The sequence below is a fragment of the Medicago truncatula genome, chromosome 7 (genome assembly GCF_003473485.1).
Source record: "Medicago truncatula cultivar Jemalong A17 chromosome 7, MtrunA17r5.0-ANR, whole genome shotgun sequence".
In the NCBI taxonomy this organism is placed as follows: Eukaryota; Viridiplantae; Streptophyta; class Magnoliopsida; order Fabales; family Fabaceae; genus Medicago; species Medicago truncatula.
The window spans coordinates 26630295-26656833 of record NC_053048.1 but is presented as its reverse complement, the minus strand read 5'-3'; the positions used below and the strand labels follow the sequence as shown (position 1 = coordinate 26656833).

General features: G+C 33.6%; 2 protein-coding genes across 5 annotated transcripts; one reads left to right on the top strand and one right to left on the bottom strand.

The window, feature by feature from the left end:
* Window positions 1–8114: 8114 nt before the first annotated feature.
* Window positions 8115–11023, top strand: LOC25498345 (G-type lectin S-receptor-like serine/threonine-protein kinase At1g11330; the record flags this gene model as incomplete). Its single annotated transcript, XM_039827943.1, has 7 exons — window positions 8115–8991; window positions 9079–9217; window positions 9314–9497; window positions 9580–9790; window positions 9998–10235; window positions 10307–10457; window positions 10559–11023. Coding segments are annotated over 7 exons (2109 nt in total), but the record flags the coding sequence as incomplete, so codon positions are not given.
* Window positions 11024–15055: 4032 nt separating this feature from the next.
* On the bottom strand, window positions 15056–24741 carry LOC25498344 (phosphatidylinositol/phosphatidylcholine transfer protein SFH9). Of its 4 annotated transcripts, XR_003006885.2 has the most exons (16): window positions 24366–24739; window positions 23335–23379; window positions 22882–23182; window positions 22286–22385; window positions 21782–22048; window positions 21619–21696; window positions 21089–21190; window positions 20959–21008; window positions 20771–20870; window positions 20568–20672; window positions 20371–20463; window positions 18571–18655; window positions 16373–16752; window positions 16072–16146; window positions 15471–15642; window positions 15056–15377 (listed from the first exon to the last, which is right to left on the bottom strand). XR_003006885.2 is itself a non-coding variant. In XM_039827328.1 (15 exons), the coding sequence occupies exons 2-15, from the start codon at window positions 23339–23341 to the stop codon at window positions 15295–15297; spliced, it is 1890 nt and encodes a 629-aa protein (XP_039683262.1). In that variant the 5' UTR covers window positions 23342–23379; window positions 24366–24741; the 3' UTR covers window positions 15056–15294. The 4 variants fall into 4 exon arrangements, 3 of the variants coding, with proteins under 3 accessions (XP_039683262.1, XP_024625980.1, XP_039683263.1); XM_039827328.1 differs by lacking the exon at window positions 15471–15642 and having other exon boundaries at window positions 15056–15441; window positions 24366–24741; XM_024770212.2 differs by having other exon boundaries at window positions 15056–15642.
* Between the last annotated feature and the right edge of the window lie 1798 nt (window positions 24742–26539).

Below are 26539 nucleotides of genomic sequence, written 5' to 3'. Positions count from 1 at the left end.
ACTAACCACTGAATGATTCTAATGGGATTGTCACAATATTTGAAGATGGAAATCTTGTGGTATTGAATGGACAGAAACGAGTCATTTGGTCATCAAGTGTTTCCAACATAGCAACAAATACAAGTTCTCAGCTTTTCAGACTTTGGTAACCTTGTCCTTTTACAACTGGAAACATTTTATGGCAAAGTATTCAGCAACCTACAGATACATTACTGCCTAGTATGAAGCTTTCAATCAACAAAAGAACAAGTAAGAGTGTAAATCTCGATGAAAGGCCAACGATGAAAACACATTGTTGTAGAAGGAAGGAAGAGGAGGAGAGAGTGTGAGTAACATACTTTGTAACTACACTCTTTCTATGAGGGGGAATGGGTGCATACTTTGTAACTACACTTAATGCATAGTTAAAAAAAAAGTGTGTCAAAGGCGTTTTAGCATCTATTAAAGCTGGTAAAAACCATTGAAAAATGTGTTTAATGAGTAACATACCACCGTCTGAAACTATGACTTGTCCCGGATTATATAATATGAAACCCTATCGAAACTTTTCAGATTATATAATCTGAAACTTCGTACTTTATGTAGCGCGAGGGATGTTTCGGATTATATAATCCGAAATTGTTCAGGGCACTGCTGGACGCACCAGAAGAATACGTTAGTTTAGCTGGTCTGTGATCTGTTATGTTTTATGTTATTATGTTTTTTATGTTGTTTTTATTACGTGTTTTATGTTGTTAAATTCATTATAGATCTATGGTTAGTTTTATGTTGTTGAATTATTTTATTTTATTTTATTCTATTTTAAATAATATATAGGTATATGTTGAAGATATTCAACATGCCGAAGATCTTCATCATGCTGTCAAAAAACTCTCTGCTGAACTCTACGATAAAGATGTTTATTTAAACACATAGTTAGAAAGAAAGTTTGAAGATCTTCATCATTCTTAAACACATTCTTGCGCTGTTCGGAATATATAATCCGAAAATATTTAGAGAGGTTCGGATTATATAATCCGAAAACTCTCAGTTATTTTGGACGATGGCGTTTCACCAAAGGTTTTGACGGTTTGTACAGTGTTTGATGCATTTTTGGGCGGTTGGACCATGGAAAACGCTTCCTTTGGGTAGAAAAAGTAATAGTATTAAAATTTCGGTTGGGCCTAACTCAATTTTACAAAACCGAATCTTAGGGTGAAGATTTTCTCTCACTTACAAACTCATGTTCAGTTCATAACTATTTCAATGCGATACACTTGACAAGAACCATGCATGTATTCATTGGAGACTTGTTCATAAAAGAGGCAAACAAGGAATTATGGTCCACGATTTCAGTTTTGGTATAAAATGATTGTTTAAAAATATTCTGTTAATAGATTTTCCTATTAAAGAAGTGAGTTCTCAAATTATAAAGACTCATATAACCTGCTGTGACAAGTCAACTGCTGGTGCACTTGTATAAACAATCTAAAGTGGTTCATGAAAAACAGGATACCCTTTTTTTATCGTTTTTAAAATCATTGACTTTTTATGATTAAAGTAATTAACTATGTAATATTAGACTAGATGAGGTTGCTTTTGATGTAAACAAGGAATGATTCAAAGTTATAGTTTTAAAAAGCATTTAGACAAACTGATATTATTTTATCAATCATGTGAGGTACAGAAATTGTTCTCATTCTCATAGATCTGAGAGGATACAAGTTGATACGATAATGTAGTAAAAATGAAATAACTGTTGATCATATACTACTCATCTTCCTTATGGATTTCAGCTACTGTTTTATTCATTTTGTGTTGCTATTTGCTACATGTTAGTGTTGGTATAGACACCATCACATCATCTCAATTTATCAAAGACCCTGAAACTCTAATCTCCAAAGACGGTAACTTCACCTTTGGATTCTTTAGCCCTAAAAATTCTACAAACCGCTACGTTGGAATTTGGTGGAAGTCTCAATCTACAATCATATGGGTGGCTAACAGAAACTAACCACTGAATGATTCTAATGGGATTGTCACAATATTTGAAGATGGAAATCTTGTGGTATTGAATGGACAGAAACGAGTCATTTGGTCATCAAGTGTTTCCAACATAGCAACAAATACAAGTTCTCAGCTTTTCAGACTTTGGTAACCTTGTCCTTTTACAACTGGAAACATTTTATGGCAAAGTATTCAGCAACCTACAGATACATTACTGCCTAGTATGAAGCTTTCAATCAACAAAAGAACAAGTAAGAGTGTAAATCTCGATGAAAGGCCAACGATGAAAACACATTGTTGTAGAAGGAAGGAAGAGGAGGAGAGAGTGTGAGTAACATACTTTGTAACTACACTCTTTCTATGAGGGGGAATGGGTGCATACTTTGTAACTACACTTAATGCATAGTTAAAAAAAAAGTGTGTCAAAGGCGTTTTAGCATCTATTAAAGCTGGTAAAAACCATTGAAAAATGTGTTTAATGAGTAACATACCACCGTCTGAAACTATGACTTGTCCCGGATTATATAATATGAAACCCTATCGAAACTTTTCAGATTATATAATCTGAAACTTCGTACTTTATGTAGCGCGAGGGATGTTTCGGATTATATAATCCGAAATTGTTCAGGGCACTGCTGGACGCACCAGAAGAATACGTTAGTTTAGCTGGTCTGTGATCTGTTATGTTTTATGTTATTATGTTTTTTATGTTGTTTTTATTACGTGTTTTATGTTGTTAAATTCATTATAGATCTATGGTTAGTTTTATGTTGTTGAATTATTTTATTTTATTTTATTCTATTTTAAATAATATATAGGTATATGTTGAAGATATTCAACATGCCGAAGATCTTCATCATGCTGTCAAAAAACTCTCTGCTGAACTCTACGATAAAGATGTTTATTTAAACACATAGTTAGAAAGAAAGTTTGAAGATCTTCATCATTCTTAAACACATTCTTGCGCTGTTCGGAATATATAATCCGAAAATATTTAGAGAGGTTCGGATTATATAATCCGAAAACTCTCAGTTATTTTGGACGATGGCGTTTCACCAAAGGTTTTGACGGTTTGTACAGTGTTTGATGCATTTTTGGGCGGTTGGACCATGGAAAACGCTTCCTTTGGGTAGAAAAAGTAATAGTATTAAAATTTCGGTTGGGCCTAACTCAATTTTACAAAACCGAATCTTAGGGTGAAGATTTTCTCTCACTTACAAACTCATGTTCAGTTCATAACTATTTCAATGCGATACACTTGACAAGAACCATGCATGTATTCATTGGAGACTTGTTCATAAAAGAGGCAAACAAGGAATTATGGTCCACGATTTCAGTTTTGGTATAAAATGATTGTTTAAAAATATTCTGTTAATAGATTTTCCTATTAAAGAAGTGAGTTCTCAAATTATAAAGACTCATATAACCTGCTGTGACAAGTCAACTGCTGGTGCACTTGTATAAACAATCTAAAGTGGTTCATGAAAAACAGGATACCCTTTTTTTATCGTTTTTAAAATCATTGACTTTTTATGATTAAAGTAATTAACTATGTAATATTAGACTAGATGAGGTTGCTTTTGATGTAAACAAGGAATGATTCAAAGTTATAGTTTTAAAAAGCATTTAGACAAACTGATATTATTTTATCAATCATGTGAGGTACAGAAATTGTTCTCATTCTCATAGATCTGAGAGGATACAAGTTGATACGATAATGTAGTAAAAATGAAATAACTGTTGATCATATACTACTCATCTTCCTTATGGATTTCAGCTACTGTTTTATTCATTTTGTGTTGCTATTTGCTACATGTTAGTGTTGGTATAGACACCATCACATCATCTCAATTTATCAAAGACCCTGAAACTCTAATCTCCAAAGACGGTAACTTCACCTTTGGATTCTTTAGCCCTAAAAATTCTACAAACCGCTACGTTGGAATTTGGTGGAAGTCTCAATCTACAATCATATGGGTGGCTAACAGAAACTAACCACTGAATGATTCTAATGGGATTGTCACAATATTTGAAGATGGAAATCTTGTGGTATTGAATGGACAGAAACGAGTCATTTGGTCATCAAGTGTTTCCAACATAGCAACAAATACAAGTTCTCAGCTTTTCAGACTTTGGTAACCTTGTCCTTTTACAACTGGAAACATTTTATGGCAAAGTATTCAGCAACCTACAGATACATTACTGCCTAGTATGAAGCTTTCAATCAACAAAAGAACAAGTAAGAGTGTAAATCTCGATGAAAGGCCAACGATGAAAACACATTGTTGTAGAAGGAAGGAAGAGGAGGAGAGAGTGTGAGTAACATACTTTGTAACTACACTCTTTCTATGAGGGGGAATGGGTGCATACTTTGTAACTACACTTAATGCATAGTTAAAAAAAAAGTGTGTCAAAGGCGTTTTAGCATCTATTAAAGCTGGTAAAAACCATTGAAAAATGTGTTTAATGAGTAACATACCACCGTCTGAAACTATGACTTGTCCCGGATTATATAATATGAAACCCTATCGAAACTTTTCAGATTATATAATCTGAAACTTCGTACTTTATGTAGCGCGAGGGATGTTTCGGATTATATAATCCGAAATTGTTCAGGGCACTGCTGGACGCACCAGAAGAATACGTTAGTTTAGCTGGTCTGTGATCTGTTATGTTTTATGTTATTATGTTTTTTATGTTGTTTTTATTACGTGTTTTATGTTGTTAAATTCATTATAGATCTATGGTTAGTTTTATGTTGTTGAATTATTTTATTTTATTTTATTTTATTCTATTTTAAATAATATATAGGTATATGTTGAAGATATTCAACATGCCGAAGATCTTCATCATGCTGTCAAAAAACTCTCTGCTGAACTCTACGATAAAGATGTTTATTTAAACACATAGTTAGAAAGAAAGTTTGAAGATCTTCATCATTCTTAAACACATTCTTGCGCTGTTCGGAATATATAATCCGAAAATATTTAGAGAGGTTCGGATTATATAATCCGAAAACTCTCAGTTATTTTGGACGATGGCGTTTCACCAAAGGTTTTGACGGTTTGTACAGTGTTTGATGCATTTTTGGGCGGTTGGACCATGGAAAACGCTTCCTTTGGGTAGAAAAAGTAATAGTATTAAAATTTCGGTTGGGCCTAACTCAATTTTACAAAACCGAATCTTAGGGTGAAGATTTTCTCTCACTTACAAACTCATGTTCAGTTCATAACTATTTCAATGTGATACACTTGACAAGAACCATGCATGTATTCATTGGAGACTTGTTCATAAAAGAGGCAAACAAGGAATTATGGTCCACGATTTCAGTTTTGGTATAAAATGATTGTTTAAAAATATTCTGTTAATAGATTTTCCTATTAAAGAAGTGAGTTCTCAAATTATAAAGACTCATATAACCTGCTGTGACAAGTCAACTGCTGGTGCACTTGTATAAACAATCTAAAGTGGTTCATGAAAAACAGGATACCCTTTTTTTATCGTTTTTAAAATCATTGACTTTTTATGATTAAAGTAATTAACTATGTAATATTAGACTAGATGAGGTTGCTTTTGATGTAAACAAGGAATGATTCAAAGTTATAGTTTTAAAAAGCATTTAGACAAACTGATATTATTTTATCAATCATGTGAGGTACAGAAATTGTTCTCATTCTCATAGATCTGAGAGGATACAAGTTGATACGATAATGTAGTAAAAATGAAATAACTGTTGATCATATACTACTCATCTTCCTTATGGATTTCAGCTACTGTTTTATTCATTTTGTGTTGCTATTTGCTACATGTTAGTGTTGGTATAGACACCATCACATCATCTCAATTTATCAAAGACCCTGAAACTCTAATCTCCAAAGACGGTAACTTCACCTTTGGATTCTTTAGCCCTAAAAATTCTACAAACCGCTACGTTGGAATTTGGTGGAAGTCTCAATCTACAATCATATGGGTGGCTAACAGAAACTAACCACTGAATGATTCTAATGGGATTGTCACAATATTTGAAGATGGAAATCTTGTGGTATTGAATGGACAGAAACGAGTCATTTGGTCATCAAGTGTTTCCAACATAGCAACAAATACAAGTTCTCAGCTTTTCAGACTTTGGTAACCTTGTCCTTTTACAACTGGAAACATTTTATGGCAAAGTATTCAGCAACCTACAGATACATTACTGCCTAGTATGAAGCTTTCAATCAACAAAAGAACAAGTAAGAGTGTAAATCTCGATGAAAGGCCAACGATGAAAACACATTGTTGTAGAAGGAAGGAAGAGGAGGAGAGAGTGTGAGTAACATACTTTGTAACTACACTCTTTCTATGAGGGGGAATGGGTGCATACTTTGTAACTACACTTAATGCATAGTTAAAAAAAAAGTGTGTCAAAGGCGTTTTAGCATCTATTAAAGCTGGTAAAAACCATTGAAAAATGTGTTTAATGAGTAACATACCACCGTCTGAAACTATGACTTGTCCCGGATTATATAATATGAAACCCTATCGAAACTTTTCAGATTATATAATCTGAAACTTCGTACTTTATGTAGCGCGAGGGATGTTTCGGATTATATAATCCGAAATTGTTCAGGGCACTGCTGGACGCACCAGAAGAATACGTTAGTTTAGCTGGTCTGTGATCTGTTATGTTTTATGTTATTATGTTTTTTATGTTGTTTTTATTACGTGTTTTATGTTGTTAAATTCATTATAGATCTATGGTTAGTTTTATGTTGTTGAATTATTTTATTTTATTTTATTCTATTTTAAATAATATATAGGTATATGTTGAAGATATTCAACATGCCGAAGATCTTCATCATGCTGTCAAAAAACTCTCTGCTGAACTCTACGATAAAGATGTTTATTTAAACACATAGTTAGAAAGAAAGTTTGAAGATCTTCATCATTCTTAAACACATTCTTGCGCTGTTCGGAATATATAATCCGAAAATATTTAGAGAGGTTCGGATTATATAATCCGAAAACTCTCAGTTATTTTGGACGATGGCGTTTCACCAAAGGTTTTGACGGTTTGTACAGTGTTTGATGCATTTTTGGGCGGTTGGACCATGGAAAACGCTTCCTTTGGGTAGAAAAAGTAATAGTATTAAAATTTCGGTTGGGCCTAACTCAATTTTACAAAACCGAATCTTAGGGTGAAGATTTTCTCTCACTTACAAACTCATGTTCAGTTCATAACTATTTCAATGTGATACACTTGACAAGAACCATGCATGTATTCATTGGAGACTTGTTCATAAAAGAGGCAAACAAGGAATTATGGTCCACGATTTCAGTTTTGGTATAAAATGATTGTTTAAAAATATTCTGTTAATAGATTTTCCTATTAAAGAAGTGAGTTCTCAAATTATAAAGACTCATATAACCTGCTGTGACAAGTCAACTGCTGGTGCACTTGTATAAACAATCTAAAGTGGTTCATGAAAAACAGGATACCCTTTTTTATCGTTTTTAAAATCATTGACTTTTTATGATTAAAGTAATTAACTATGTAATATTAGACTAGATGAGGTTGCTTTTGATGTAAACAAGGAATGATTCAAAGTTATAGTTTTAAAAAGCATTTAGACAAACTGATATTATTTTATCAATCATGTGAGGTACAGAAATTGTTCTCATTCTCATAGATCTGAGAGGATACAAGTTGATACGATAATGTAGTAAAAATGAAATAACTGTTGATCATATACTACTCATCTTCCTTATGGATTTCAGCTACTGTTTTATTCATTTTGTGTTGCTATTTGCTACATGTTAGTGTTGGTATAGACACCATCACATCATCTCAATTTATCAAAGACCCTGAAACTCTAATCTCCAAAGACGGTAACTTCACCTTTGGATTCTTTAGCCCTAAAAATTCTACAAACCGCTACGTTGGAATTTGGTGGAAGTCTCAATCTACAATCATATGGGTGGCTAACAGAAACTAACCACTGAATGATTCTAATGGGATTGTCACAATATTTGAAGATGGAAATCTTGTGGTATTGAATGGACAGAAACGAGTCATTTGGTCATCAAGTGTTTCCAACATAGCAACAAATACAAGTTCTCAGCTTTTCAGACTTTGGTAACCTTGTCCTTTTACAACTGGAAACATTTTATGGCAAAGTATTCAGCAACCTACAGATACATTACTGCCTAGTATGAAGCTTTCAATCAACAAAAGAACAAGTAAGAGTGTAAATCTCGAAGCATGGAAAAGCCCTTCTGACCCATCTGTTGGCAACTTCTATAGTAGTATTTTTGAACGCCCCCCAAATATAATTGAAGTGTTCATTTGGAATGGAAGTCGACCATATTGGCGAAGTGGACCGTGGAATGGCGAGGTCTTCACTGGAATACAGTCAATGATAGATTCATATTTTTTTGGTTTTCGAGGAGGAGATGATGGAGAAGGGAATATTTACATATATTATGCAGTACAAAATGATGATGAATTTTTTATCTATAACCTAAATTCAAAAGGAGAATTAGAAGAAACGGGGTGGGATGATGAGAAGAAAGAAGTGCAAGTTCTATGGACAAGTCGGGAATCAAAGTGTGATGTTTACGACTTATGTGGGGCATTTGCAAGTTGTAATTCATTGAGCTCACCAACATGTAGCTGTTTGAGAGGGTTTGAACCCAGAAACATAGAACAATGGAATATACATAACTGGACCGGTGGGTGTGTTCGAAGGACACCTTTGCAGTGTGAAAGGGTCAACAATAAAACCACAAGTACAAAGGAAGATGGGTTTTTGAAACTACAAATGATTAAAGTTCCAGATTTTGCTGAAGGTTTGACTGTTACATCAGACATATGCAGAAGCCTATGCTTGGAGAATTGCTCTTGCCTTGCATATTCTCATGATGATGGGATTGGTTGTATGTCTTGGACCGGCAATCTACGTGACATACAACAATTTCAAAGAGGAGGACTTGATCTATATGTTCGCGTAGCCAATGGAGAACTTGGTAGGTCATTAACTTGATTCTTTATCGTAGGAGTTAGGACTGTATTTAATTTCGTATAATTTAAACTTAAATTTTTCATATATACAGATAGAGGGAGAAACAAGACGATCATCATTATAGGTACAACAATAATTGGAACCCTCATGATTGTCATCTGTGCATATATCTTCTGGAGAAGGACATCAAACCACCCAGATATTATACAATCATCATGTATTCAACTTTAGTCATCATACTTTCCATTGATGAGGAACTAAGCTCAAATTATGTTTTCCACTACAGCTAAATTGCGGCACTTCATTAAATCAGCAAGGAAAAAGAGCAACAAAGCTTCCAATAAAGGTGGATCACCAGAAGATTATGCTAGCGACAACGTAATTGGAGAAATGTCGCAAATCAAACTACAAGAGCTATTAAAATTTGATTTTGAAAAACTTGCAACTGCCACAAACAACTTCCACTTTTCCAACAAACTTGGACAAGGTGGTTTTGGTCCCGTATACAAGGTACCTTAAATGCGACAAAGTTATACTATTTTTAAACCATCATATATATACTATAGCAGTTGTCACATATGTTTTGTTCTAGGGGAAACTGCAAGATGGTCGGGAAATAGCAGTTAAAAGACTTTCAAGAGCATCTGGTCAAGGGCTGCAGGAGTTCATGAATGAAGTAGTGGTTATTTGTAAGCTTCAACACCGCAATCTTGTAAGACTTGTTGGTTGCTGTATTGAAGGCGATGAAAAGATGTTGATGTATGAGTACATGCTAAACAGAAGTTTGGATGCATTCATCTTTGGTTAGTTCTTTAAAGCCCCCTTTAACACTTTCTCTTATACAAATCCACACTTTCATCTTTCACTTTATTTTAGCTTGCGTATAGTATTTTTAAGAATAAACAATTGTTTCACCGCAAATGAGTTTTTCTGGAAGCAAATGATTTTGATGTCTTCACTTTATATTTTGATATAATTATGTTTAAACTAATGAATTACTACCTTTTTAGATCCATCAAAAAATAAACTCCTAGATTGGAGGACACGGTACAACATAATAGAAGGAATAGCTCGTGGATTGCTATATCTCCACAGAGATTCCAGACTAAGAATTATTCATAGAGATTTGAAGGCAAGTAATGTCTTGTTAGATGAGGAGTTGAATCCAAAAATATCAGAATTTGGTATGGCTAGAATCTTTGGAGGAGGTGAAGATCAGGCCAATACTAGCAGGATTGTTGGAACTTAGTAAGTGCGCCTTCCTTATCCAATATTATAGGAGTAACCATTGGAGAATAAATTTTTGTATTTTGATGCAGTGGCTATATGTCTCCCGAGTATGCAATGCAAGGACTATTTTCAGAGAAATCAGATGTGTTTAGCTTTGGTGTTTTGATATTAGAGATTGTTACCGGGAGAAGGAACTCAAGTTTTTACGAAAATGAACATGCTCTGAGCCTTTTGGGATATGTAAGCCTTAACAAACACATTTTGGCTCAATTATGGCCTTTGTTATTTTATTGACACAACATTCCAATGTCTGGTTATTTATTTTTTCTTTTATCTCATAGGTATGGATACAATGGAGGGAAGACAACATTTTATCTCTAATAGATCAAGGAATATATGATCCTAGTCATCATAATTATATTTCAAGGTGCATACATATAGGACTATTGTGTGCACAAGAACTTGCCAAAGATAGGCCCGCTATGGCTGCAGTAATTTCTATGCTTAACAGTGAAACTGCATCACTTCCTCCTCCCAGTAAACCTGCATTCATCCTGAGGGAGAGTATGTTAAATTCAAAGTTTCCTGAAGAATGTCAAAATGGTTGTTCCATCAATAATGTCAGTATCACAGACGTCTGTGGAAGATAGAACACAATGTTTGAGAGGTCAATGGATATGTGTCCAATGCTATAAATTTTGTTAATTGATATGGCCTGTAGAAAAAGTACTAAATTATTTTTTGGACTGGATTTGTCCGAAAGTATACTTTCGGCCAGCTCATTTAAAACCCTCTCTTGATGTGTAATTTGGGCTGAAATAAATGTACTTCAATTTATATTTCTGGATATACACTACTCAATAAGAAAAGAGAGATCCCTCTCTTTGAAAATGTATCATACTATGTGAAGCCAAGAAAATAAGTAACATGATATGATACCGAAATAAAATAAATTAAACAGAAAATTAGTATTGGCTTGTTCCTTACAACGTCATTTAAGTAGTAAGCTATCCCATTGAATTTTGCATCATAAACTAACATAATGTACCATATTTCTGAGAAATCATACTTTCGCATACATGACCTTGTATCCTCCGCAAGGAGATTAGGAGCTCTAACTATGTGCTTAAGGTTACTTGTACCCTAGTTTTATCTTCCATAGACGATTTGTCAGCTGGTGGAGCCGTTGCAGAATCAGCCAACCCAAGGTGTTAAGGTATGTGCTATACAAACTAAGCTAGGCTAAGCTAAGGGGTGACCTATATCGGTTTGCAATATAGAGTGCATCACGAACGGGAATGTCTGGTACCCCTATATTAATTGTCTGAGGCAAAGTTAATTACCGAGCCCTAGTGGTGCATTGATATTCTGTTTCCACCTATTATGTGACCTGGTTTCTTGAAAATGATTGTTTGAATGAATAGGTTAATTGGCCCTCAACATTGTAAGCGTGGATCAAAATTGTCTGAGTTTTACAAATCCGAAAATACGTCTCGAAAACTGCAATGCGTCAGTCAAAATGGTCACTCCGTTAACTTTGAATGAACATGTGACCTTTAATATGGATCACGCATCAGTGACACATCAATAGAAATTTATATGACACACTAAATTCGTCCATTTCATGTCAACCCCAAGTTTGCCACTTGAGGATTCAAACACAAAATAAGTTTTACCGCATAAATTTTATATGCAATTTAGTCCCTTCTGATGAAACATTGATTTTGGATCCATGTGGTAGACTGCATATTTATGCATTGGTAAACTGAAAACTCTCTTGGCATTTCTCGAATGATCACACTCAAGAAAAGTGCGATAGCTCGAATTATTTTCTAAAGTCAAAAGAACCTAGAGCTTTCCCTCAAAGATTGACATTTGAAGCAAAGTTTCTCTACTACAAGTACAAGAATTTGAAAATTTATGCGGTAAGGGAAGTTTTCAAGGTTAGTTAGTAGACACATGTTATCCAAGTATCATATGAGTAGATTCGCTCTTCATGCAAAATAGTTCAATTCCTTTATGTAAAAATTAGATAACACACCCACCCTCATAAAATAAACATCTTATGCTTTTTTCTAGATTACCTTTGAAGAATGGTGGGTAATTTACCCACCAACCAATGAAAATGAGCAATTTGTTGGTGGGGTCAAGATAGTTCATGGATACCACTTAAAAATGTACTTATGTGGCTAATGTGTATAGGTTGAGGTAAATTACTCACCATTCTTCCATGGGTACCCTAGTTGTCACCACATCTTATTAGTTGTTGATTCGAACGACGTATATAACTCACTTTTATTTATAACTAGACTAAAGACTTGTGGGTTGCGCGGTTGCAATTTTTATTTTCATTGAAGTAAAAAACAATATAACCATTTTTTAGATATATTGTTAATTAATTTTCAGATATAAAAATATTTTCATTATGCTTGATATATGTATGATAGATAAGCACTTGAAAGACAGGCTATAAGTAAAAGAAACATTGAATGTACTTAACAGATTTCAACATATTGCATAACAAACCGAAGTGAAAGAAGATTAACACATAAAGGCATGTAACAAAATCGAAATAAGGACTTATAGCATAAGAGCTTACATCATAAGTTCTTATATTTAATAAACTTTTTCCATTTGGATATGTATACGAAAAAATAATTACATAAACTGAAGTGTTTGAACGTGAATTACATAAGCACTTATTACCTAATTTTTGTTTCGATCTTCATACTTGGTGAACGAATTCGTCCATTTGTCTAGGATTATCACTTCTAAATGTCATTATAGGCTCTTTGTCTTCTTGTTTTTTGCTTTATGTTTATTTTGACTATGTTGTGAACCACTTTTAGGCACACCGTGTGCGTAACTTCGTTTCCACTCCTTTCTAATATATTCACCCATTTTTTTTGCCTCTTAAAAGATTAATTTAAAACACCTCTCCCGGAAGAAAAAATTAATTTAAAAAAAAAGTTAAATAAGGAAATGGTCTTCCTAAATATACCAACATTTGATTTTAGTCCCTCTAAAATATTCATTAGGTTTTTGATCCCTCTACAATTTTCTATCTATGAAATTAACCTTCATATTTTTAAATTAAATTTTCCGTAGAATATTATGACAATCTCTCAAAAAAACAATTAGATTTTTTTTAACGAAACATGAATTAAATATGAATTTTTATGTTTTTGGTGCTAAAAAATTCATATTAAATTCATGTCAGTTAAAAAATTCTAATTTTTTATTTTGAAAATATTGTCATAATTTTATACCCATTTATGGAAAATTTTATTAAAAAATAGTATGAAGGTTAGACATGAGTTGACTAAAAAGTAGGGATTAATTTCATGAATGAAAAATTTTGGAGGGACCAAAAACTTAAGGAAAATTTTAAAATGACTAAAATCAAATGTTGGTATATTTTAGGGGACCATTTACTTATTTAACCTAAAAAAATAATCAAACCTTGATTATAGGTAGTAAGAAAACATGACTGAAGATATAGTATTTATTTTAATATAATAATAAATAAATAGAACAAAAACAATAACTTCCTATATAAGATAGGGGAAAGATGAATAAATTAAGGGTTAATAGTGTTTTACCCCCTGTAATATAGGTCATTTTCGATTTTATCCGCTGTAATTTTTTATTTTTTTTATTTCGTCCTTGTAATTTGAATATTTTTGGTTTTGGACCTTAATGAATTTTGACTGTACAAAATCGAAGATATAGCAGGGGGGTAAACCGAAATTTGCTCAAATTAACAGGGGGTAAATCGAAATTTGCTCAAATTACAAGGGGGGTAAACCTAAATTTTCTCAATTTACAGGGGATGAAATTTTTCATGAAGGTCCAAAACCAAAAAATCTTCATATTACAAGGATGAAATTCAAAAAAATTATTTTACAAGGGGAAAAATCAGAAATGACCTAAATTACAGGAGGTTAAAGCACTATTAACCCATAAATTAATAGCAAAAGGTATGCGTATAGAAAAAAGATAAGTTGCGTTAATACGTAAGTTTAAGAAAAAAGGGGGCTTGTCGGATTCGAAACTGATCCTATATTATTCAAAAGCTCCGTATAAGCCATTGTGTAAGCTAGTAGTGAGAGCTTGTTAAAATATGCTATAAGCAGCTTATGAAACTGTGATAAGCTATTTTAATTAATTCACCCAAACGCATTCACAAAGGATTATGTTGGTAAATAAGCTCATATAAGCCCAAAATAAGTCAATCCAAAAAGGGCCTAAGAGTTGTATACTTATTGTTAAAGTCGTTTAGCTTCAGCTTCATAACACACGCCTACAAACACATCATTTATGTAAAACTGAAAAATATCATTTAGTTATTTATGTGTATGAAATCAAATATTGAGGTTAAAAATGATGTTATTAAAAAAAAAAAAAGGCTAAAGTGCACTTCTCCACCCCTAACTTTCAAAAACTTGCAATTTTGGCTCCCTATGTACAAAAACTACAAATTTTCAAAAAATTTTCCACCCCTAATAAATTTTTGAAAGTTAAGGGAGAAAAGTGCACTTTAACCAAAAAAAAAATGAAGCAACCATTATTAAAATAATAAAAAAAAATTGTTAAACAAATAGAATATTTTTCTTTTGAAAAAATCCAAAACAAGCGGGCCTATAACAGTATTTGTGTATTGACTTTATATGTCTTTGTTGTGGGAGTGAGAGTCATGTTTTCTAGTCTGAGATGTGTGCATCTCACAAGGGGCACAACCATTGTGTTGTAGGGCAGAAGAACTACTAGCAGCGGTGGCTGTGACTGAGTGGATTCTAGAAAGGATCTAGTGCTTATGGAACTCTCTAAGAAGAAAATAAACACTAGAAAACAGAAAGATATATTCATCAAGTCCAAGGTAAAGTACAACAGTCACTATGTATTTATGTATCACCTGAAAAGTTTCCTTTTTTTTTTTTGCATATAAATGCTACTAGTATTAAAATAAATACATCTGAATTTGAGTAGCATTTTTTGTAGCTATGTACTCTCTGTACAGGAAATGTAGTAAGAAAACAATGTGGTTGACATAATAATACCTATTGAGAGGAATAACTCAGAGTCCAGAGCCCTCATAAAAACTTCTTGCTGCCTTGAATAGATTGGGGCTGTCTACTCCCCATATCTCATTCCTCAAACCTGAAAAGATGGGTATTACAAGATACTTCCATTTCTTCCAGGGTGTGTGTGTGAGTACAAAATCCTGTGGATATATCACAGAAGTAAAGTCACCTATGAGAATAAATCCTTTATATAAGTCAAGAGAAGTTTAGATCCGGTAGTAATTCAGCCGCAGAGTATCAAAAACAATATACTGGCAAGCTTTGCAAACGTATGATGTAGAGAGGTATACTCATCTTCCAGGGGCATATTTACTATTTTTAGGCCAACATGATTTTGTCCCCTGTATTTTTAGAAAGTGATCTTTATCAGTACATACAAACAAAGAATGAAGTTCTGGTAGGAAAAAAGTATTACAACACTATTTAAGGCTATAACATCTAAAAATATATTAACCAATACCATATGATATGAGACGAGATACATTTATTCCATCTGGAAACACATTTAAAAATATCAAGTAAAACATTGAAATGCAACCAGCCTTGAAAGAAGGTTCACAGTGCAAATATGATGAGTTTTGTTCTTTAGCTCATGTCAGTTTTGATATAAATGTAAAAAAATCTTCCAAGTGGAATTCTATGATGTTCTGCATTAAATGAATCTAAAGGTATGCACTATGCACTGGATACATTATAAAACAGTCTATTTTGATTAACAAAGTTAATACATTAAGTTCTCAAACTGGAGATGAGAGGTGATAGCAACTTACATCAAATTTGTTATCTTTTAAGCTTTCCAGTGACTCAGCAAGCTCAGCTTGCTTTGAAGCAGTTGCAAGCAGTGCCTAAAATGAAGAAGCAAACTCAATCAACACAGTAATATGAATTCTTTAAACAATACTCCCTCCGGAATGAAATATAAGCAAAAAGGGTACTTGAAAAGTTGATGTATGTGGACTAAATTCTTAACCGCATACACCGATTTCTCAACCACCACTTTTGCTTATATTTCATTCCGGAGGGAGTATGTCCTTCAAAGGGATCAACTTAATCACAGGAGACTGGCACTACCTTCCTTGTCTTTTGCAAGTCAAATTCTATTCCTTTTATACGACTCAACGACTCTTGAAGAATATCCTCTTTCTCACGAGGAATTGTTCTCGGTTTATTAGCCATCTCAGTCACTACTGCCTCCAAATCCCGCAACCTCTGCCAAATTGGCTCCTTTATATCCGGGGTGGTTAATGGTTCAAGAGAGCTGGATTCCACATGCTGGATTTTCTGATGGCTTCTTGGTTGGTTGTTGACAGAGCGAACCACAAAAAAATTTCCAAGTGCGGCAAATACTACATATATACAAGCTAACACTTTGACTATGATTTGATCCAATGTACTCCGGACATAGGAAATTAGCTTCTTTGGTTGTCTTGAAATATTGTTGCTTGAACCCCCTATCAGATGCACCATTTTTCAAAGTATAATTAGTGCAGGATATGGAATTCTTGTAACTAGAAAAGGAAACAAGTCAATGTTGCTCAAACAGTTAATTAAGTTGTAAGATAAGATCGCTTAAGCAACAAAGAATACTATATTCCAGAGCATAAAAACTGAACTTCCAAAGAGAAGTCTCTGGCACAGAGAGAAATATAAAGCCATAATTTCTATTCTGTTCTGAAAACATGGTGGCCTTAGGACCACGTGTCACATGACTTGGTTAAGACTGGACCAAGAGAAATAGTTTTCTAAATAAATTTAAACTACATCAAATTCCTGCTTTCATTTTCTCCATACTCAAAGTCATGTAAGCAAAGATTACTGAGGTTATGTCACATATTCTAATATTATCATATAGAGCACATAACAAGAGCATCATCTGCTAAATACGGTAAAAGGGTTAACTAATTACTAGTCCCCCAGAATATAAACTAGAGTCGTAATCTCTCAACTTCAAAAAGTATATTTTCTTCCTCCATTTCCTAAAATGTACTATTCATTGTTCTTGTTGTGGAATTCATCTCATTAACAGCTCAGTGTCAAATGGAGTTCTCTGACCTGTACACTTGGGAAAATAATATCCGTGGACTGGTGATGTGTTTAAAACATCTCCACCGCACGAAGCCACATCGTTTCCCCAATTTACCAAATTGAAAATGAAACTCTAGTCTTCTTCATAGGTTGTTTCTTCTTCCTCGTCGATTTAACAAAGACTGGTCAAAGCTTAGGTGGGAACTAGGAACTGTATTTCCGCATTGTTTTCCAATTTTGGGAAAGGACGCTAATTCTCAAACCTTGTATCTCCAGAAGGAAAGAAATGATGTGATGATGAAATGGCTGGCAGGACCTATATCATGCCCGTGACATTTGGTGGAGCGGGTTCTCAAATAAAAGCGATCGGCATCCTTTTTCCAACCATGGGTTGCCAGACAACACTCAATCTCATCGTGGTATTTTCGGAGCGGCGCATTGTAGAAATACGACACGGAACTCATTAGGGAGAAACTCAGCCATTAAGAAAGATGAAGACAAAAATTTGTTCAAACAAACCAAGAAGAATAATGGGATTAAAACCCCACCTTCTGGTATTAGAACCAACCTCAAAGAGTGCCTCCATGTAAACAACAAAATTGGACAGTTTCTGTTGATCGGGAGTCCGACCTCCACTAGAAAAGGTTCGGTGGAAATTTTCTAAGCCAGGTGTTAACTTCACCAATCAAGTTTTGATTGAAATTCTTTGATTAGAAAGAATATGAGCTTGAGGTTAAGGGGGATTTAGTTGATAATGTAGTTATTATTTGTTTGATTGAGAATATTGATCCAATGGGGGTTCAAACTGGAGATTCTATCACTACTGGGCCTACGCAAACTCTGACGGGTAAGGAGTGTCGGCATTAGGATTCTGCTGGATCGACGAGGAAGGAAACCAAATGAGGAAGAGTAGGGTTTTAATTGGGTATATTGCAGAAATGACTTGAACTGGCGTTTTTAAACACATCTGCAGCCAATAAGTATTTTTGGCTATGTGAACAAAACTAAGGTGGCACTCCATTTGAAACGTCAAAAATTAATAAGACAAAGTTCACAACAAGGAGCAGTGGACCACGAATAGTACATTTCAAGAAATAAAGGACAAAATATATTTTTTAAAGTTTAGAAACTAAAACAAAATTTTACCATATTTTGGGAGCTTAACATAATAAAACACAAACCTTTAGTCAAAAAAAAAAAAAAAAAATCCATAATTATAATATGCATGATTTTGGATGACGTACTTGGTAAATCAACATCACCAACTTCTTTGGCATCATTGTTTGGCTCAACTAGGTTGCAGATAGGTGCACGGTCTCTCATCCTTTTCTGCAATATAGTTCCATATCATACATGAGTTGCAGTTATTCAATATTATAAACAATGTGACAATATAAACTAATATATTATGCAAAACTGTAAATATACAAATGACTGAAAATTACACTTGAGGTGCTAGTTCAGTGGTTAGAGCCTAGCCTTGTAATCTCAAGGTGTTCAGTTCGAGTCCCCTTGAGGACAGTCGTAAAAGGCCTATTGGTGCCACTTTAATTCATAAAAATTTCCCCGTACACCAGTTTTATTTATTTTTTTACAGAAAATTGACTTTTAACTATCTATTTAATATTGAAGGTTATATTGACTTTCACTTTTATTCCAAAACTTTTTCCTTCTTTCCATTAAGTTCAAAATTTGGTAACTATGGTATTTGACGATCATATTTCCATCAACCTTTATGGAAGTTGAAATTGGTGTAGGGCCAAAAAAGGCCTCACGTTCCCTGCCAATTTATTAAAATTTAGGGAAAAAATTAAATATTATACAAACTTCCAATTATGTTTGAAATCTTTATCTTGGTGTTAGTATCCTCAAATTTTTAATTTCGCAACAAAAGTATCCCGACCAATATTTTCATGACGAAAATGACAGAATTTAGCTAGTATGGAATGTGGATGGAACCCATGAAGTGTTTCACTTACTATCTACTTTATTTAGAGAAACTCTAGATAAAAATAAAATGTGAAAGCTCGAAGTTTTTAATAACACTTGTGATCCTTCTAATTTGTACTGTGTGATTTTGGACCTCAAATATTTTTCGAGTAAACCAAATCCTTTTTCTTTCAAAATTAAGCAAATATGGTCTGATTGTCAAATTCCTTTTACACACACCCCTTACATTATGGTACCTTTGTGCTCAAAATATTGTTTAAGATAGAACACTATCAAGTAATTTGATCCATGTAGCTGACCCTACTTAGTGGGATAAGGCTTGGTTGTTGTTGTATGAAGTGGGTATATGTATACGTGAGGAGATAAGCCTCACCATACAACTACAAGTGAACGGTCAAGATTAATTCCGCTCATGATCACAACCATTACGCTTCCTATATTTACATGTATATGCATGTGAGTGTACTATATCCTGATGTCCTATATTTTAGACATTGCATGTGTCTGTTTTATTTGGTGTTCATGTTAGTGTTCAGGTTTCATAAATATCATGAGAGATGTATTGTTAGAGGATGTCTAGAAAAACGTCTCACATTATTGCTTCATCATAAAATATTTAACATATGCCAGCATACCTTTTACATATTTCTTTAACAAGTTACCTCTTAGTCTCTTAGGATTGATTTTCATTTGTCTTTAAATATCATGATTAATTGAAGAGGATTAACAGTAGAATTGGAATAAATAAAGATTGATACTTTGTCTTCTGTAATAAAAAGTAGCATACCACTCACATTATATGATATAAATGAAAAATGCCAACAACACCACCATCCAACATATTCTTCATTCTCTGGTGAAATTCATGTGGGTCCCACAAATATGGTAGTTTGTCCAACCAAATAGGGAATGGAATCCACATAAACTTCTCCCAACAAGTGAGTATTTGGAAAGAATTTCATTCCAGCATTTCCCCAATTTTATAATTCTTAGTATCCTTTTTCTACCCTCTATACCTGAACCGGTGAACCCTATAACTTCTACATGTAAAAAAAGATAAAACACTTGAACAAGAAAATAGAAAGACAGCTCACATTCTCGCTAGAAGGAACTGATTGCATAAAGGTTGAAGGAATCAATGTTGCTTCTGACGTTGATCCAGGTTCAGATATTTCAGTGTTTGTAACCTGTGAAGAAATAGTCATGAGTAAAGCTTCACATCATGCAAAAACAGCACGAATGTGACTCGCGAACTGGACAAAAAAAAAAGAATACTGGACTCAAACTTTACCAATTTATGAGTGACCATGCTAGGATACGACTCTGTGTCTAATCTATCAGCAACAGAAGAACTTCCAAATTTCGTTGGCTTTGTTTCTTCTCTAGAGTTTAACAACTGTACATAGCACAAGGGAGTATTAGCTGTAGGTTTGAGCGATAATTCTTGATAGAATTCAAACAAGTGCAGGAGCAAGAATCCTAATGATGTCATACTTTCAAAATGGAAGGGTCATTCCAAGGTCCCTTGTTAGATGTAAGACATCCTCCATCATTTGGGCATGAACAACTTCCACCCAGAAAATCAGGAAGTTGGCTGTTCAAAAGGAAACGGTGGTAAAATATTCATTATTACAGACATAGAAGCAGTTAACTAGCTGAGACAGTGAAAAAACAACACATACCATGAGTCTATAACCTCTAACAATCTGCTCTGGAACTTGCTGCCCAAAACCTGTAAATCCAGCATGAATCATTTAGACTCTTCTCATTCCTTTCTAAAGTCAAATGAAAGCACAGAAAGAAAGTATATACAATTATTTTGGCTGTGGTCTTCGGATCAAGAAATCCTTTTGCTGTATTCCATACTAGCTTGAACCCACTACCAGCATTGACAATGAACATCTGGTTTAATGTCTGGAAAAAGAAGAGCACATTCAGAAGTGCACAACGTCTGTATACCAAAATTACCAAATGCAACTTTCATTTTGCAGTAAGGGTACAGTGCATTGTATGATATCTATCCCTAATTCAGGTTCCTTTTTGACATGTATTTGAGTGCACATACATGCATGCACCCATGTCAACATATGCATGACAAAAATGAATTGTATAATGACAAAAGAAACACAAACACTGAACTTAGTAGGAACATAAAAACATACAACCCTAATTTGTACAAAATTGCATTTTTTAGCTATCATGAATAGAAACTACTTGCAGACTTTCTTTCTTCTTTATCTTTTTAAGAATCTCGGAATTGAATAATTGAGATTGGCAATTTAAAGATCACTACTATGATTTTCCTAGCAAGTCAAATTAAACATACTACAACATTTAGTTACCTCAGGGTAGTTATCACCATCAATTTTTTGCATGCGCATAACAAGTTCATGTGCAATTTTGCTAAAGCTCAACCAATTCTGCAAAATATAGAAAGTAACAATAAACTTCGATTTCGACTGAATGTAGGCCATTCTGAAATGTTGTTATAAGCATAGAATTTACCACGCCGTGCACATCAATTATTGTAGTTGTTTTATCAATGTGCCGCTTTGCTGCTATAGAACATGCAGGGAATTTCTCTTGAAACAATTTTTCAAATCCCTGAACATGATATCTTAAAAATCGATCTATTGTGGTGACATTCATCAACTTGATGGGATCAACTTTGCCAAGTCTCTCAATATACACTGGCCGCCCCTCTTTGTCCACACCGTGCATACCATGAGGGTAATAACGCTGAACCTCTTCAAACTCCTTATATACGAAATCCTACATATTATTCATTGTTTTAATGTTCCTTCAGATGAAAAGATTAAAATAATTCCTAATCAAACTTATAATATTTGGAAAAATCTCCTGTTAGATTTTCCCTCGCTACAACTACTTGCTTTGGGTGGCTGTTTCGAGTTGAAAACTCAGATAAGCTCTTACAATCATTGTGCACAAATAATTAAAGACTAGCTTCCCTATTAAGTAAAGGGAAAACCAACTACTACCAAACTTTACCTGTAAAATAGAGTCTGCTCCATACTCCTTTCTCCAATGGAGCATATCTGCCCACATCTGGACCGTTTTATCAAGGTCAAATTTTCTGCCCTTCAGAAACCTGCAGCATTAAACCAGCAGCAGCCTGTAATATACTACATGTGTAAAGAATTTCTTTTTGCACAAAACTAGTATAAAAAATATTTTTGGTCAATTCTACTCGCCTTGTTGAAAAAAATCAATTCTCCTTGACAGAAGTTTCTGGAAAAAGTTTTAAAATATCAAAGAACGGCAATCTCGATAAATAATTCATTAATTAAATTGTGTTCCAACCCTATGATATAAAAGGAAGAATACTATCTATCAAAAAAAAAAAAAAAGAATACTCCAATTTGAAAGAAAAAATCATATTAAAGAGAGGCAGAAACTACAATGTCTCTCCAGAAATGTGCTTTATGTTGCATCTTTGTGTGACTAATTCTCCATGATTAACGTTAAATAAAAAATTGTACCTCGACATTTGAATCGATGAGATCCAGTGATATTTCCATTTATTTGAAGTGGTAAAATTAAGCTACCAAATGAGAAGTAAATTTAAGTTCAGTCAGACGAATTACCTCAGCATTGTGTGATAATTATCATGGGAATCGGGAAGCAGGTCTCTTGTAAGTAATGCCAGTCTAAATGAATTCACGGCTTCTTCCTCTTTGGCATCTCGAACATCTTCTATAAAAATTGAATCAAATTGATAATCCGCTACACGTTTATTACGCTTCCTGAGACTATAAGTGAGCCTCGTTGAAGCAGTCATTGCTCTTCTCCTAAGAGATCTAGCTCGAGATTTCCGCCACTCATCCTCAGAGGTTTCAGGCTCCAAACTTCTACTCCTCTCATCTTCTTGAACTAATAATCCCTCTCCTAAAACCATAATCATCAGTCGCCACGCCATAACAAATATTTGTACAATCAAATCAACATCTCAATATCAAATAAGACTTCATTTTTTGTATGTAGACAAAATAACAAACACTACTAAAACTCACACACGCGATAAGTCTTAGACTTTGTACCTTGCATTATATTCAAGACGCAAACAATTCGCGCCTCAATTACCTCTGCATCAAAAGAAAGCAAGAACTGCATTTAATAATGGAATATACAAATAAAAACGTAACATTTCACTTCATTTACGAGTAATTCAAGCATAACACAGCAGCATATTCAGCTGGATTAAATTAAATCGCATATAGACAAATGCAGACTCTAAAGAAACTATTAACATTCCATAATTAATACTTAAATATCAGAAAGCACGATTCTGGTAAACCTCCGCGTTTCTTGGGGGCGGATTTAGAACATTCCACAGTTAATACTTAAATATCAGAAAGCACGATTCCAGTAAACCTCCGCGTTTTTTGGGGGCAGATTTAGAACATTCAGTTAATACTTAAACATCAGAAAGCACGATTCCGGTAAATCTCCGCGTTTTTTTGGGGGATTTAGAACATTCCATAGTTAATACTTAAATATCAGAAAGCACAATTCCAGTAAACCTCCGCGTTTTTTTGGGGTGAATTTAGAAATCGTTTACTTAAATTTGAAGAATTCAACACCACTATTCAGCTGGATCAAATCCCCAAATTAACAAAATTTAACATATTCAGCTGGATCAATCATAAAAATTAACATGATTCCACGATCAAAGAACAAAAAACCAAATCAAAATACAAAACTCGTTTCAATCTATAACACTTTCCAAAAAATATTGATAATCAATCGAGAAACACAAAAATCCATCGAGATTGAAACGATCCAAGTTCAATGAAAATTGAAAATCGCAAAAACCACAATTAAGCTGAATTAAACCAAACAAAAATCCAGATATCATTATATTAACAAAAATAGATGAACGGAGATTGAAACAATCCAAATTCAATGAAAATTGAAATCTAAAAAACCTCAATCAAACTTGATCAAAATATTAACAAAATAAAAAGATACATTAACAGAAAATCGTAGATCAATCAACTCATGATCGGAAAAAATAGCATTGCATTCATGAAAACAAATCAAAACGGCGTCGTTTTATACATATATATACCTGAAGAGAGAAGAAGAAGAGAGAAGAAGAAAAAAGTAAAATGTATATATCACTTTCCGAGATCCAATCCAATAGAATATAATAGAAATGGCGCGTTTGAAAGTATCGAATTCGGTACGAAACCGCGAAAGAGAAGGGGGGGTGTCGATATCAAAAACGTTAAGAGAGGTGGCGTGCAGCGGCCGATGGAGGTAACGGCGGGTGTTGGGTTGGTTGGTGGTTTGTTTGCTGGCACTTCTTGACTGCAGACGTAAGGAGGAAAGTTTAGTTGGTTAATGGAATTGGGCGGTGATTGAGTGTGGCGGATTGTATGCTAAAAAGGGTGGGAATAGGAATAGGAATAGGAATAGTTCGGTTTTTTTGTTCTGCAGTCACGTTTCCAAATATCTTTGCTTTTTACTTTTCAAATTGAAAATTGAAAATTCTACCATTTTCTTTTTTCCTACAAAGAAAGTTCCACCGTGTAAATAGCATCAGGTAAAATAGTCTGTAACATCTAGCTTTGCCTAAATTGTGTTAGGTTGGTATATTGCACCGGGCCGTTCCTACGAATTTGGAGGTTCGGCTTCATAAGTGAAAATAGACTGGTAATAAAATAATTTTTTTTTTAAAAATTAATGTTTTATTTAAATTTTTTAAAAGATAAATACAAAGTGTTGTATATATGCGATAAACCCAAAGATGAAAATCACTGCCGTATACATGAGGGATCTCAAACCACCCTTAAAAAAACATCCACCTAACATCAAAAGCAATGGGACTTAATTCTAATAGGCCTAAAACAAGACAACATATGAGAAAAAAGAAATCAAATCGGGGAAGAAGAAAAACAAAGTCCAATGGAGTGATGGTGATGGAACGTGTGGTATCAGAGAGAAAGAGAACAAGAATGTTTTTTTTAGTAGGATAGTGTTTAGTAGTACTATTGAACTATAATTTTTTTTTTTTTGAAGTTCATACCTTAGAGAGGCTCAGCTCCATTGAGCTCTTTGCACACCCTAAAATTCGACTATGTCTATATTGTCTGTTGAAAGAAAAAAAATATCAGTTAAATTGGTGAAATTAAGTGTCTTCTCCACCTTTTTTAATGTGTGAACTTTTTTGAGAGATAATTGAAGTAATGAAAATCTGTTTTTTTAAGATAGACAAAATCTCAATAACTATTTGAGAACTTATACGTATGAATGAAGAAGTTAAAGTTTTAAATTTTGATCGTGACGTTCAGGTTAATAAATGGTAGTTTAGTTGATTGAATAAGATATGTTTTATTAATCTTTTTAATGAATAAGATATGTTTTTTTTATGGTTCCTTAAGAAAAAGATATTTTTATGGTGGATAGTTAAATCAAGTTTTTCATTTTAATAATTAACGGTAGTCATAGTGTCGTGATGATTTTGTTATTGTAAAGAGTTACTGCAATCAAATGTGGTCCATTCAAATGAAATTTCGGTTGTCAAACTTTCTATAAAAACCTTGGTTGAAATACACAAATAGCTTGAAAATCATTTTCTTTTATCTTTTTATAAATAATTTAGTGAATCGAAATTTACTTTTTTTTAAGATGAATAAGTATATTGTTAGCGTTGTTCTATATACATAACGTATTGTCCTTTCATGAATCTTGAATCTAAAAATACTAAATTTTAAATTAGAATCGAAGCTAAATTGGGTGGAAATAGAGAACCAAAATACAATTAAGCTATTTTTATTTTAATTTTTTTAAAAGAGATTATCTATCTACTCTTTTATAATGAAATGAGTAAGAAAAGAGATTGAACTAAACGGACAAACTTCAGCTAAACGTTGCATCCGATAAGGTACAATTAGTTGTACCCCAAAAAAGGTACTATTAGAAGAGCTGTGATGTCCCATAATATGCCGACCAATTTTCACATGTACGCATGAAATCTTCAGAAGAAAGAAAGAAAAAAAAAATAGAACAATTCTTTTAAATAAATCATTTCAAAATCTAAACAAAAAGCAAGTGTGGTTAAAATTGATATAAATATTATCCACGTTAGTTTAGTTCAGCTGGTAAGGACAATGTATAATATATATAAGGTTTGAAGTTCGAACCCTAAACACCACAAAAAATTGATATAAATGTTCTATTCTAGCTTAACCAACGTTCTGAGTTCGAATCCAACCTTGCGCATGTATCACCCTAAAACTT